This window comes from Oculina patagonica, chromosome 2 (genome assembly GCF_052425735.1).
Source record: "Oculina patagonica isolate OP01 chromosome 2, crgOcupat, whole genome shotgun sequence".
Classification (NCBI taxonomy): domain Eukaryota; kingdom Metazoa; phylum Cnidaria; class Anthozoa; order Scleractinia; family Oculinidae; genus Oculina; species Oculina patagonica.
The window spans coordinates 33,937,302-33,952,444 of NC_135759.1; the positions used below are offsets into that span (position 1 = coordinate 33,937,302).

The window sequence follows — 15,143 nt, forward strand, 5'->3', positions numbered from 1 at the left end:
TGTAATCGAAAATCTCCTTTGTGGCTATTTTGAATATCGTCTGGTCATCTTGTGTTCTCTGCATAAAGCTGGCCCTCAAGTCTTCCACTCTACTGCATGCAAATACTGGAAAGATGTAAATGTTCAGTTTGCTGGACGTCTGGCGATGATGAATTTGTTATTCTGACCTGGGGTTCAACGAGTCATTGAAGTTCCTTCGAGAGCGGTGGTCTAAAAAAGTAATTTATACTTTGCCAAGGACAGTAGAATCGTCACGTTTGCTGTTTGTACGGTTTGTCAGCGTGGAAGATTCGTTTCGGACTTTGGACGACGACAAAATGAGCGGTAGGTATCATTGTAGCTATCAATGTGTGTGGGTCGCTCATTTTACAGCTGGATGCTTTGCAATATTCTAGCGAGCGTGGCAGGCCTACAACACGGACTAATTATTGAAAATTTGACAACATAGTTAAAGCTTCTAATCAACGGGGCGTAAGAGCAGTACTTTAAATAGTGGTAACATAATATTTTATTGAAATTTTTAAATGTTTTGCGCTATTAAACGACTTTCTGACTTCGTGCTCGTCCATTTCACGTGATGCGTGATGAATGCTTAAAGGATTTGCTTAAATTGTTGATTATTTCGACATTCGCACTTCCTTGCGGTTTTTGCATCAAATTTCCTAAAACCACGCGATGATTTTCGTTCTTACGGAAGTAAAAAATTAACGTCGGCTCTTTTGTTAGGTTCCAAAATGTGTGCTTCTGTATATTAAAAGACCCTGCATCGACGCAAACAAATGGGGGGAGAATTTTAATTCACAGGCTGACTTGCATGTAGTCATTAATAAATGTACGTTATATATGGTGATCACGTTTAAACTGCTGTTTAAATAAAAATTTTAGCTCCAGCTAAGGTAAGTAGAAGAAAGTAATTCAAATGAAGGTCGCTAGTTTGGCAAATTGGATAATTCGTGCTTTGGTAGCGTCTTGAAATGCGAAAAGATTCGATAGATATTTTCTATCAAACGCTATCTGCTTTGTCTGGTTCGATGCGCTATAAACCACTGAACCGTGTCATCGGGATGATGAACGCTTTTTACTGAAAAAAATTTTAAGCGGATTTAGTTGTCGTCTGCGCTATTTCCTTGTAGCTCTGCCTTCATAATTGTGCCAAACGGCCTTCCAAACCGATCGAATTCCTGTTTGTTCTAGAATAAACTCATCGCGCTTTCCACCGATTATCTTGGAGACATGAACGATATTATTTCTACAGAAACTTAGGTGAAAACAGTTACTTGCGGAAGTTATGTATTTATTATTATTTCTCACTTTATCTGTGATTCGCAATCTGCCTTTTTGTTTTCGACATTTCCTCCTTGAGGCCTAGCTCATATTTCGTCAGTGATGCAGTTTCCAGTTTTTGCTGAGTTTGTTATTTGTTCCCTGTCTTAGGTTTGGGGCATTCATGATGCGGTAATGTTTTCATAATGGCCGAGTATAATATTTACGGAGTTTTTGAGGATGGAGACATCATCAAGTATGGCTACATGATGATTAAAAGACCGCCAACTTCTACAAAAGTTAGGATAAAGGTAATATAAATTGCAGTAGATATATGGTTATCCTTTGTCTTTTTCATTAGACAGGCAAAAAAAAAATATTCTCATTTATTTTCACATTCAATATTAAATGCTTATAATCATTATAGTGCTTCACTCTACCAAGTTGTGTTACAGCACTGTGACATTATATCATAGAGTTATATGTTATTGTTATTGTTAAAACGCTAGTCTATTTCAACTGCTCAGAAGATAATTCTTTCTTCTACGATATAATTTTGTGTTTCGAACTAAGATTCTCATTCCAGGCATCGTAGACAGCTAGTCTGAGATCGACAAAACGAATGTCTTACTGATCGTTAATTACATCCTCCATGAGGGAGGCATTTGAGATTCAAACATAACCAAAAAATAGCACCCTTCAGTTCATGTGAAACCTTAAATATCTCTCTTGCAAAAGATGAAATGAGCAAGAGAGAAGCTCTCTGTGAGCAGTTGGCTTCTCCCGCACTGAATGCAAGGCTGTCTTGTCTGTAGCATAGCGATCGGCATAGGAGAAACCAGCTTCTTGTAGGCTAGATAGGTATGTAAGAGATGTCTCTTTTACCAGACTATGGGTCAAGTGGATAAAAAAAAAAAAATAGTAGACTGATGTCTGGCTACTGTTAACAAACAATTTAGTCCAGCCTCATAACTTGCACGCAGAGTGCCATGAACTATACTGTTATGGGCTGTTTTATTCAAACAAAACAACTCCGTAATATTAATGAAGAATATTGCAGCAGTGTTATGCTATAAAACATATTTTGCATCTTGGGGCGATATATGATTGTTATTGTTTTTAAAAAATGTAATTCCAAAAATTTATCAAGTTACTCCTGTAAAGCATTGCAGGAGAAGATATTTAGGTTTACCTTTGAATGACGATATTTTTTTTTGTAGTTTTGTCAACTCAAAATGGACATTTCAGGAAAAAAATGAAGCAAAAAAATAAAATAATATAAAATAAAATTGGAGGACATTTATTTAGCCAGGTTGTCATGAATGCCACTTTTTGGAGAATTTTTTTGGTTTTTGAATTGCTGGCTTGAATCAGCCCTACAGAAAGATTTGCATTAAATGTCTGTAGCCTTGTAGCCTAACACCCCACCAATAGGTGTGAAGAAGATGAGTGAGTGAGGAATATCTGGCAAAACTTAAAGATGCTTTCTTAATACCAAAAAGTTGTGCCACCTAAGTTTTTAAACAGGATCTTTAGTTATTCATCTCACTCTAAACCATCAGTAACATCAAAGTGTGAACATGTGGGATGTAATTGAGAAAATACAGTAATTCCAACAGCTGTAAAAACCTTTTTATGTGAAGTGAATAATAGCAGAATTTAGCTTTTGCAATTGGTTTAATTATGTATTCAGTTTCCAAAACTTTTACAGTCGAAGCTCCCATAAGCAGACACCTTCAGGACGCGAAAAAGTTATGGGTGGTTTTTTGGAAAAACTGTGTCTAAGGTTTTGTGTATTGCCAAAGGTTGAAGACAGAAGGCTGTTCTCAAGACCAAGGGCGTTACCTGGGCTGAGAAATTTTATTTTCTGAGTACATCCAGCTTGAGCACACTTCTTCATTTCTTCAACTATAACCATATTTGAACAAAGAAAACATTGGCATACAGGCAATTTATTGCCAGTGGAGGGCAGTGAACCATTTTCCCAAAAAATTCTGAAAGTTGCCCAAATTTTTTCGAACAGTCGAAAAGAAATGAGGGTCATACGATGCACTAACATAGGCCTACATATGAAGTAAAAGTATTCTTACTTACAATTATCATATGAGCTCATGAAACACACTAAAAGAAATAGCTGTCTCTGCCATTTTAGTGGCCGAAGATATCAATGATACGATCCATGTCAACCATGTCATTGTTGACTAGAGAGTTGGCATGCATATGCCCTTTCAGTGTTAATAAGTGCAAAGTTACTGACACGTTGTGCCCCATCAGTTGCTGCGGAAGTTTGTTTTCAATCTGCGCAATGCACTGAATGATCCTTCCACAGAACACAATGTAGCAGGTATCAGTGCAAGGATATGTATCACATTAAAAAACTCTGGAAACATCAAATAATTACCGAAGATCATTCTCATGCATTGTCTCCAGCATTTCTGAAACAGTCATGTAGCCTAATCTGTGCACACGACGAAAACTTTGCATACATTTTTGCTCGGCTTCCAGAATCTCGCCGTCGATTTTGTAAAATTTAGCAACGTGGGAGAAGCCTTCTTTATCAGGTGTTTCACTGTGACAGATATTTGCAGTTCAGTGCCAAACAATGAAAAAATAACAAAAATATGTATATCAACATATGATCCCCTTCACAATTAAACAGAAATTCATCATGTGCTAGGCAACTACTGTCTGATTTCTGGTTAAATTAGAAAATATTTATTTCTTTGAAAAAAAACAAACTTGAGTTGCCTAAAAAGGGGGGGGGGGGCTGTAGCCCCCTGCAGCCCCCCTGCCCTATACACCTGTGAAAGAAAATAACATTATCTTTGGGCCCGGGGGTGTACTGAGGATTTCAAGTGATGGGGATGATCAAATGGGGACAAAAATCAAGACCCAAAAAAGTCTCTAGGGCTTCCAACATCGCCCCAAAAAAAGGCACTTCCACGAATCTTCATATGGTTTTTAACACCCCAAAACATCCCTTAGATCAGAAAATACTTGCCAAATTGCCAAATCCCGGAATCGAAAATTTCAAACCCCCAAAAATCCTTCAATCATCCTCATCACTTGAAATCCCAAGTAATACCCCCATCCCCCCCCCCCCCATCCCCCATGGCTCTTTTGGCACAGGTCTATATTCAACCTCAACTACTGATTTGAACACCTCTAAGTAAGTTATATGTTGAAAAAATTTTAAGACATGATGTATGCTTATTTTTTTCCCACAGGCATGGCAATCTAAATTTTTTGTTTTGCGTGACAAGACACAGAATTTAACTCAAAGACTGGAGTACTATAAGGATGAAACTGCATTTGCATTTCAAAAGCCAGTGGAATATTCCTTCCACCTAGATAGCATTGTCTACATTGGTGAAACTCAGAGCTCAAAAGCTCACTGCTACCCGATAATGGTTGTGTGCAACAAGCAGGGAGCCATCACTGTGGGCTGCGATACTGAAAAAGCCATGAAAGACTGGTTAGCAGCAATAAACAGAGTTGCCGTCAAAGTAGGAGGGACTAGCACCCCTGACATATGGGCACATATCAGTAGTGATAATAGTCCTGGGTCAACTCCTGAGCTATTTAGGCGCGTCACCTCTGACTTGCCAAATGCACGGTCTAGGTCATGTCATAACTTGGGGGATATGTCGCCAAACAAACCCAGAACAGCAACATCACCAGGTTTGTATGATTTTATTTTTATTTTTTTTAAAAAACTAACATTCATGTTACAGGGCTTGAAATAACTAACCGGCAGAGGCTGATCACATTATCTGGTCAAACGTATCTTTGCTCAGACACAACCCATATTTTTGTAGCGGTAGATACGCTGATTTGGGGTCATGACTTGATGAAATCATGGAAATTTGCAACTAACCACTACTCTGGTTACCGGTAGTTTTATATTCTTTCGCTCCTGGAGGGAAAAGGTTTCCCTAAAAGCACAAATGATCGGACAAGAAGTCTGGAGATCCAAGCTTTTTTTTGTTCATTAGGCATTTTTGTTTTTGGGGCCCTTTTTCAAATTTTGGTGGTTTTCTTTTTTAAATTTTTTCCCTTTTTTAAATATTCCCCCAAAATTTTTTCCTCTCTCCCACCCCACCCTCTTTATCTACTCCCTAATTTTTTTTTTTTCGGGAAAAAAAAAAAAAAAAAAATACCAACATTTTTAGATCACACTTCTCAGGGAATGAATAACAACAATCATAAAAATAGTCTCTTCCAAAAAATTGTGCCTAGTTGCTGACCCAAGTGCACAAACACAAAATAATAATAATAATAATAATAATAAAATAATAATAATAATATTTAAAATTTGTATGGCACAAATTAACATATAAATATGATCAAATGCGCCTCACAAAAAAAATTATTATTTTTAATACTACCAGTAAGAATATATTGAGTGATTTTAAAACTAGCTATAATTTTACCATAATGTACATATGACTAAAAAATAGATGAAAAAGCTTTAAAAATATAATTAATAGATAATAGAAATGATCCTATTCATACACTTTCCTAAATAAAAATGTCTTCAGTTTTGATTTAAAATGCATAAAATTGTCCTCATGTCTTGTTTCTCTTGGCAAATGGCTAAAATCTATACCCAATTTCTGAACAAAGGCTTAAAAACCGCACCCTTTGGTGCTGCAGGCACCTATGTATCTTATGTAAGGAAGTATCCCCCCCCCCCCCCACCAGTAATTGATAAATTTGGTAAATGTAGAAGACATGTATGTAAAATCTCCGGGGGGGGGGGGGTACTACCATATAAGGGCTATACGGGTATGTGCCGCTCAACAGGGTATGCTTTTTGCCTATCTGACTCTGGAACAGGGTATAAAAATCACCCTTTTAACTCTGGAACAGGGTCAATTTTTTTTCCCAGAATCCTGATTAAACACGATTGAGTTTAGCTATGAAACTCCGCTCCTTTTATCGCTTTATCTCTAAGCCACAGACGAAGTCAAGTGAGCGCATCCTGATATACGCTTGTGTTTTTATATCTATCTAGATATATTTCCATTGTGGATATTGTCTGGAACAGGGTACCAATTTTGCAATGTTTGTCTGGAACAGGGTCGCAAATTCAGTTTTTTTTTCTCTGAAACAGGTCCAGAGTCTCAGAGACTCAGGGGCACACCACCATAGTAAATTTTAGGGAATACCCCCTCCCCCCGGGGTACAAACACTCTGGCATATGTGTTGCCTGAACAATTCCTGCCAAAAGCCTTTGAGTGGGCAACATGATTGCAAAATTTATGACGTCATAGGGTATCTGCACTGTTGGCCGTGAGTGTTCACTGATGACCGGCGTTTTTCTCTAAGCCTTTGTTGTGCTATATAACAAATCACTTAATTAATGACTGGTCTCATGGGAAACATTTTGAGATTCTCAGGAAACAAATTTAACTGTTTCCATCAGGACCAGTCAATATTGTTGTAGTCAATCCAGTCACAAAAATGTGACTTCATTTTTAGCGGCACATCGCTGTTTTCTAGGAAGTACGAAGTACCCCCTCCCCCAGGAAATGCTTTTCCAGACTTTTGTCCAGGGAAACATACAAAGTTTACCTATCGTGTAAAATTGTTTGATTGACAGGTTATTTTGTCACCACAAGGCTGACTCCGCATTCAGAGAAGAACAATATCAGGGGTGACTACATCTTGTGTGTTACTGAGGAGGAGGTGTCCCTTCAGTCTGCTGTGGACAGGAGCCAGACCGTGGTCACATGGTCTGTGGGTCATTTGCGGGGATTCAAAAGTGAGCCCGCAGTCAGTGCAGGAGTGAAAGACATGCAGCTTCTCACACTCAAAGTTGGCAGGTGAAAAGTTAATTTGTAACTAAAAGAATAGTCCAGTGTTTAATTACTCCGAAACACTATTGCTTGAAACACTCTTCTTTAGAAAAATATTAAACTAATCGCCAAAAGATAAGCTTGGGGATCGAAGGTGCCTTTGCTATTTTAAGCAAAGGAGGCAGGTATCCATGGCAACTCTAAGAGCAGCAACCACTAGGCACTGTCACACTGGTGACTTACCAACCCAAACACTAAACCAAGACCAAAAAGGGGGAGGGAGGAGTGGGAGTCAGCAGAAAAAACAGATGAGAAACATGATTGGAGCAAATTAAAAAAACCCACACACAGCTGCACAACCTGCAAGACCCCTTATCAACCTCAATGCAGGTGGCTTCCTGCGTTGATGCTGGAAGAGGATGCTTCACCCGCCAACCCTTACCCTTTCATGAACAATTTTCGACAGAAAAGGTTACCCTTTTGTATATCTTACATAACAAAATGGTACCCCGTACACATACCTAAAGAAAGGATACTGCATCTCTTTTCTTAATTTTGCACTTGAATAACTCCTACTCGGGACAGGGCCACGGAGTGAGATACTTTAAAAGGCCCTTTGAAAAACCTAAATGACTGTTTCCCCCACCCTTTTATATACCTACAGCAGAGCTGCAAATGACAGTCGGTCATCAGACATTGGCCGACCAAAATTTGCTAATGTCCGAGGAAATCCCAAGTGTGGTCGGACATAATTTGCGGACAATTTTTCTTATCGTAAATCATTTTACGGCAACGATGAATAAAAATCTGACCGACCACAATTTTGTTTTGTCCGTCCAAGATGGTTTCTTAGTAGGACATACCGGTATGTCCTTTTAAGTGAAATTTTTTTTTTGCAGCCCTGTACAGCCAAAAAAAGATACCCCTTCCGTGCGGAGCCTCCCCGTAAACTCCAGTGTAGAAGTACTTCCCCCCAGGGGTTCTGGATGAAGAAGGGTTCGAGCACCAGCTAGGGTTGTGTAACAACAAGAAATAGTGTCACAGCCGATTTGGACACCTGGGAATTTGGATTCTCCGGTCCACTTCCACTATCCGATATGGACCAGAGGATTAAAATTCGCTAGGGTACCAACGACCTGTAACATGGGGGCAACCCAAAAAAGTTCTGAGTGTGACTTCCTGAACAAGCATTGGACTAGCATCGTGATGTGATAAAGAAAACTTAGACATTAACCACCCTCTTTTTTATCTCTATACAGACGCAGTGCCACTGGAGAAGGGATATTCCAGTTCTTCACCAAACATGGCGACACTATCGCCGATGAAATCCGACGGCATTCGCAGCACGCCTTCAAGTCAGCGGCGGAGAAGCGCGACGCCTTCCGTAGGAAATCTACGAATAGCAGCGAGACGATGTCTCCGCCTGGCGCTCATCCGACCCGAAAGCTTCCGAGGACTATGACGGCACCACCAGAAAGGATCGCTAGTGCGCTGCAAAAAGGCAATTCGATGGACAACGCTAGGAGCGTTTCACGCCAACGCGCAAAGACTAATCCTTTACCTTTCCTTGCCCAAAGTATACAGGAGAACGGTTCTGCCACACAAGACGTTAGAGCTGTTATTATTGACAGCGAAAAGGATGCTTCCGTGTCCAGTGATGAATCGAGACCCCGATCCCTTACAGAAACTTCAATTGAAAAGGGCGGGGATGATGACGTGTTTTTGACGCGGCAACCGTATACCGAGATCGACGGAAGTGACGACATCACAGAGGAATCAGAAGTAGACGCGTACATCGATCTGCTCTCCGACGAGACCGCAGAGCCTATTCACATTTCTGACCCAGTTCCCTCCCGTAAAATTTCCAGCGATTCTTTTACAAGCACGTGCTCATTTGGCAGCGAAGAGGGGGGCATGCGCTCTAATAGCTCTCTTCCCAGGAACTTTCCAGGCGCGCAGTTGATTCCCGAAGAAAATGAGATGGACTCTGAAGGTTACATAAAATGCGAAGCGCTGCAAACAGGCCCAGCGGAAAATAGCCTCGATGGAAACGGAAATGTTGTAGATTATTTTGCGTCCGAAAAAGGGGCCGAAAATCAGGTGTGCCAAATCTCCGGCAGCCAAAGTGTATCGAGCTGCTCTGTGGACACAACTACAGCGAAGAACGGTAGCCTGGACATTTCGCATGCCGGCGCGAGGATTAATCGAAAGATGCGCGAGAGCCTATTTTCTCAAATTAAGGAGCCTAACTGTGGTAATTTCCCGCCCAAACCCAAGTTGGAAAAGGAACAAGCGCTTAAGTCGGAAAATGTTTTCCCGCCAAAACCTAGCACGGAAGACGACGCGCCGCGGAACGAAGTAGATTCGCGGCAGAATTTGTTAGATAAGCTCAGAGCTGGAGATCCCGAAGCCTCCAAAACAATGTTTGAGAAAATTATCGCTCAGATGGAAAAACCGCAACAGCATGATGTGAACGAACTCTTTCCAGCCGTGCGACCTAAACGTAACAGTATTGGAGGAGTTACTCCGGATACTTTTCGAGAGGTCCAGCAAAGGGCAACGACCTTATCTGGTGGTAAAGGAAGTCATTTTACTATCAAGAAACACTCAGTGATCGAAAAGAGCAAATCTACTTGTGAAGGTTTCGGCCCCCGCGCACTTAGCCCAGGTCCACCGCCTTTGCCGGTTCGTCCTGATCCTGCTGATGTAACTCGAAGGCGATCATCGTCCTCGTCTATTGGTGATCTCTCTGAAGAGATTCTGAGGCGACCTGAATTGGCGGCGGCTCATCGGTCAACTTTCTTCGCTAAGGGCATGCGCAGCATAGATCCACATACGCTACTGTTCCCACATAAGACCAACATCGACACAAGTCACTTGACAGGAGAGGCTGCGATACAGGCTCGGCTTTTAGAGAAGACGGAAATTAGGGACGAACAGGCTCAGTGCAGCACCAATCAAAGGCGAAATAGCGCAGTAGATGAAGTCGGATCGTGTCCGATAACCGACGGAGGAACTGCCGACGAGTCAGCGTTTGACGCAAGCGAGAAAGGCTCTTGTAAAACGACCGAGAGTGTGGAAGACGATGGACAGAACGAAGTAGCCAGGCGTAAAGATTCAAAGGCTAGTAAGTTTGTGAAGAAAGTATGGAAGCTAGCACCCAAACCGAGGCGAGGGAGCAACGAGTCACGAGAGGTTTGCGAAGAGTTTTCGGAAAAGCCTCGGAGAGACTCGCTTTCTCCCGGTGATGCTATGGATATTCAAGGAAGATTCTCAGGAAGCGAACCAAGTACTCCAGAAACGTCTCCTCAGATGAGCAGAAAAGCTTCCAAATCGTCACCAAAATCATCGCGTAAGACATCCAGAGAAGAAAAATTGAAAAAGGACAAAGAATCACCCGAAATCACGCAAAAGTTGTCCTCCGCTTCTAAAATGCTGCGTAAGGTGACCAAAGGTAGTGATGCAAAAAAGGATGAATCTGCAATAAAGAAGACTTCCAAAGAGGAAAAGAAAGATGCCTTTACATCTGATAACACAGCAAAACATTTACCTTCATCAAACAAGGAAAAACACAAGAAGTGGGTGCCACATGAAAAGACACAAAAGGACTTAAAGGATAAAAAATCGAAATCAAACCACGAAAGAGACGAGTTGTTTGACGCATCTTGCCAAATCGATGGCCAATCGGAGCTTGCCTCCGACATGATTGACAGCCAATGCGCACTACCCAACGAGGACAACATCCCGGCGCCAGCCCTACCCCCACGGAAGAAATTTGACCCACCTCCACTGCCACCCAGACAAGCGAAATCGCCAACTTCGTTCACCTCGAGTGCGCCGCCGAGTCATCCTAGTACACCTCACCACAGCGGGCGAACATCTCAGCCTGCTGCACCATCCACCAGGGAGGGTAGGCGACATAGTGGACAAAAAGGTGTCAGCAGTGTACTGAAGGAAGAGTTTTTGCCTCCCCCACCCGTCCCCCCACGGAGAGAAAATAACCAGTCTCCTCCTGATTCTAAGAAAATGACGTCAGAGCGTTCTTCTGCGCGTGCGCCTGTTATCCAGCTAACGTGTTCTTCACCGGAAAATAAACAAGATTCTGTTGAAAAGCAGAATTCAGGTGAGTTGGAATTTTAGCTGGCATTTAACCTTCAAACTCCCAAATTTCGAGTTTCATAACCTCTAATCTTTGATATCAATGCATTGTAAAACAGACAGGTGATGAGAAGATAGCAACACATCAACCTGAGGCTGTTGACTTGATGTCTACAAAATGTATCAGAATAACCAAACAATAATCAGCTAATTTAATCATGATTTTGCCTTTGAAAACTGAAATTCTCTAAGCCTTAATGTCAAAGTAAAACTCTTTTAACTAGTCTATATATTTCTTATAAAAAATATGGGAGAATTTTATTTTATATCGATGCCGTTTTTTCTGTCTGATCAGTTCATTAATTCTCTTCACCAGCCTGTTGGATTCATATCATCCTGAAGGCTGCATAATGCTACCATTGTATCCTTGAACGGTACTACAGTGGAACCTTTCTAATACGGACACCAATGGGACAGGGAAGAGTGAATTTTCTCTTCTTTCGACCAAGTGAACTGCCCGTATTATAGAGGTGCTCGTAAGGAGAGGTTCGGCTGTAGAGTCCCATTATGTCCCTCTGAGCTGTTTCTTATCTCCTAAAGTTGCGATATTTCCTTCCAATTACAGACTCGGAGGAAGATATGACAGATGTGACTGCTGATCAGGTAATAACGTTTAAGTATTTTCCACTCTTCTTTTAAAATTGATTCGTGGTAGTTCCCAATGGAAGCTAAATTGCAGCTGAATCTGCGAGTGACTTAATGCTTACAAGCAGTGGTGGATCTAGGGGAGGGGCCTAGGGGTCCCGGGCCACCTCCTTATTTTTGGTAGAATACATTTTTTTAATGACTCCTCCCGCTGTTTTTGGGTGTACACACACAAAAAAGCCCCCCCCCCCCCCCCCCGCCTTAGTTGAAGGCCTGGATCTGCCACTGGCAAGCTCTACAGGTGTTCTGCGAAGCACCCGTAGTGGTGGTGGTGGTGAGCTGGAAGCTGCATTGGTTTTAACTAGTACAAAAATGCGCTATTTGACCATCTCAGCAACATCATTTGTGCCGATATTTTTTTTTTGGCACGGTCAACGTAGAAAGGAGTTTCTTTTGTAAATGTTGACTACAGGTTCCGTGAGGTTGTAATCGGACCAACTGGCGATAGGCAGTTCTGTAGACAATTTCACACAGTTGTGTAATTCATATATTAAAGCGTATGAAATTGTTGTCAATCGGTACCACATTACTCACTTTAAATTCAACTCTTTCCAGGCCACTGAGCAAAATCCTCCCGCCCTGTCAGACACCCCTCAGTCACCAGACTCACTGTCGCATCCAGTTCCCCGTCGGCCACCCAAGGGAGAGCGACGGACGCAAGCCAAAGAATTCTTCCGCAGTCACGCAAGTCAGCGTGTTCCCAGTCCCTCCTCTGATTCAGAATACGGCAACATCGATGAGATCAGATTGGGGATGAGCGCAAGCGAGCACGAGGCAACTTCATGCAAAGAGCGTTCGCCAGACGTGACTAACTCATCAAGACAAGAGGATATCGAGTCCAATTACATCAATAAGACTTCATCAGGTCCGTTGAGCTTGGAAGCGAGCCGCGTCATAAAATCACAGAGAGAAGCAATGCGTCTGAAGATCAACTTGATGAAAGAGTCGTCAGTCGACGAAGATTTTCCGTTGGAGAGCGATGATGGCGGCATCACGAGTGTTAAAAGTGAAGACATTGAAGAACAAAGCACACCGAAAAGACCTAGTACGCCGCTGAGTATTCAAAGAAGCCCATTAACGATATCTAGTGTGAGTATTACATAGGTTTGACTACGCTACTCTGTGACTTACAAGCTACGTCTTAAATTCAAATAAACCTCAGTTTTGATTAAGAACTGTAGAAAAGCAATAATTAAATTATAATTAGCCAAAGGGGAGAGCGCATGGGCGAAATTGAAACGGATTGCATTAAAAAGGGCTTAAACTGGACGGCAGAAATTAAATTTGGGTTTAACTGGGTATTTCATTATGTAATTTTTCAACCTTTGATTAAAGAAGATAGAAAAACATATAGAGCCATTTGATTTTCGGTCTGTTGGGACTTGCCGTTTTTGAGGTGCGAAAACCAAAAACCTAACCTTGGACTAGTTGTGTAGTTTTACATCCGGGTTATAATAAGCAAACAACGTGAATTTATTAAGTAGGTAGGGTAGTTTGACATAAGTTCGCTTTGATTGGTCAGTGCGTGCCACAATCAGAACCTCATCCATGAAAATCTAACTTTTTAACTGTGCACCATATAATAAATATTCACAGAATTTAATTAAGATTTGATTAGAGCGGTTTTCACTTGAGTGTCAAAAGTAATTCGCGTTTGCATTGGTTTTGCATAAATCTCGGGCCACTTTCTCAGCCAATCTGAAGTAAAACCAAAACAAATCGTGACTCGCTTGGGCGCGTTTTCCCGCGCTTCGTGCCGGCAACGTGTATTTGCTTCGAGTTTTGATTGGTTTACTGGATTGCCTGTCTTTTGTGATTAGCCAGAGTGATTACTTTGGTTTTGGTTTTACGGCACTCAATTGAAAACTGCTCTATCTGACTAGAAGGAGAAAAGGATAGAGGGGTAAACTGTATTGCTTAAATCGCAACTTTAGCCAAAGGATTTAGCGAACTGTGTATGATATTCGCTCTTGCCTTGGCCTTACTGGTTCCAATTGATTTTCTCTTGACTTGAAATATAAAAATTTCCAACCTCTGTCCACTTTAATATTGAGTACGCACATAATCAGTTAAAAACGTCTGACTAAAATCCACATTCTCCTGAGCGAACTGTGGGAGAAGTGGTTAAAACAGGAAATAGAATTGATTTGAATTGATATAATTCCAAAGATATGTGAAGGGCGGGTAGGGGAGAATTGTGGTTGCATTATATCAACCCAAATTTAAAGGTCGGTCGCTTTTAATTAATTTTAAAATACGACCACCGTGTTCAGTCGGGGGAACAAGCGCTGCTTTTGGCACGAAGAGTTTCCGATTCCTAATAGCCAATCAAAAACTAGCACGATCGCTCACGAACACTCCGAGAATTGTGGCGCCAGCATGATGCAATGAATATACGTCGTGTTGCTTAGCAACAGTGGTGACGAAATACGCGGGCCCAGCTTTCCAGAGACGCATACGGGATATTGCTAACAAACAGTACTTAGTCCCTCGACTGATAATAAGTCAATTAAATTTTTGTTAACCACGTCGCGCGGTTACAAAATGTTGTATCATAAAATTGTTTTCTCAGTGCAAGAATTTAATGTATCATAGGAATATTTAGCATTTATTTACAGTTTCTTATATGGAAAATAGTCCAGAAAAGAATTTTAAGTAGATATTTAAAGTGGTCTTATGCACCTTAAAGTTAATTGAACTATGTAAGGAATATATATTGAATAATTAAATTAAAATCTTAGCTCACCATATTTGAATTTAAATGCAAAGGTTGGAGGTATTTTAATAGCAAATGTGAAGGTTCTTGATATTTATTAGCGTAGTTTTAGCTTTGTCGCCATGTGCGCTATTGATCAATTGGATAACATTGTATTCAAATGAAATAAAAATATGAGAATTTTACACAGTGTATAGTTATTATAACAAAGTATAGTAATTCGATCCTGCAAACTTGTAAACATGTCGCTGGTATGGTCTCGCTCTGTTTCCCCCCCACCCCCCCCCCCCCCTTTTCCCGGGGACGGGAGACAGATGCACAGGCTCCTTGCTTGCTCTAGGCGATCGGTTAAGAAAGGTCGAACCCAATTTTTCCCGGGCGAGCGATTGGAAATTTGCACTTATTGATTGAACAAGGAAGGACATTCTGGGGTATGAAACTGGCGATCTCGGTAATTTTACTGAGGGTACTAAACGGTTGCTTTAAGTAACGTGACATGCGCTGTAGTATCAGGGGGTTGCAATATTTCTTTAAAAAGAAACAGGATCGGTACACTGTTT

At 41.3% G+C, this 15,143-nt stretch overlaps 1 protein-coding gene across 1 annotated transcript; it reads left to right on the forward strand.

The window, feature by feature from the left end:
* Nucleotides 1–185: 185 nt before the first annotated feature.
* Nucleotides 186–14,768, forward strand: LOC144644315 (uncharacterized). The gene is made up of 7 exons (XM_078503774.1): nt 186–324; nt 1,435–1,574; nt 4,491–4,944; nt 6,869–7,091; nt 8,324–11,187; nt 11,788–11,825; nt 12,423–14,768. Exons 2-7 carry the CDS (start codon nt 1,470–1,472, stop codon nt 12,969–12,971), a joined length of 4,233 nt encoding a protein of 1,410 aa, XP_078359900.1. The 5' UTR covers nt 186–324; nt 1,435–1,469; the 3' UTR covers nt 12,972–14,768.
* Nucleotides 14,769–15,143: the final 375 nt, after the last annotated feature.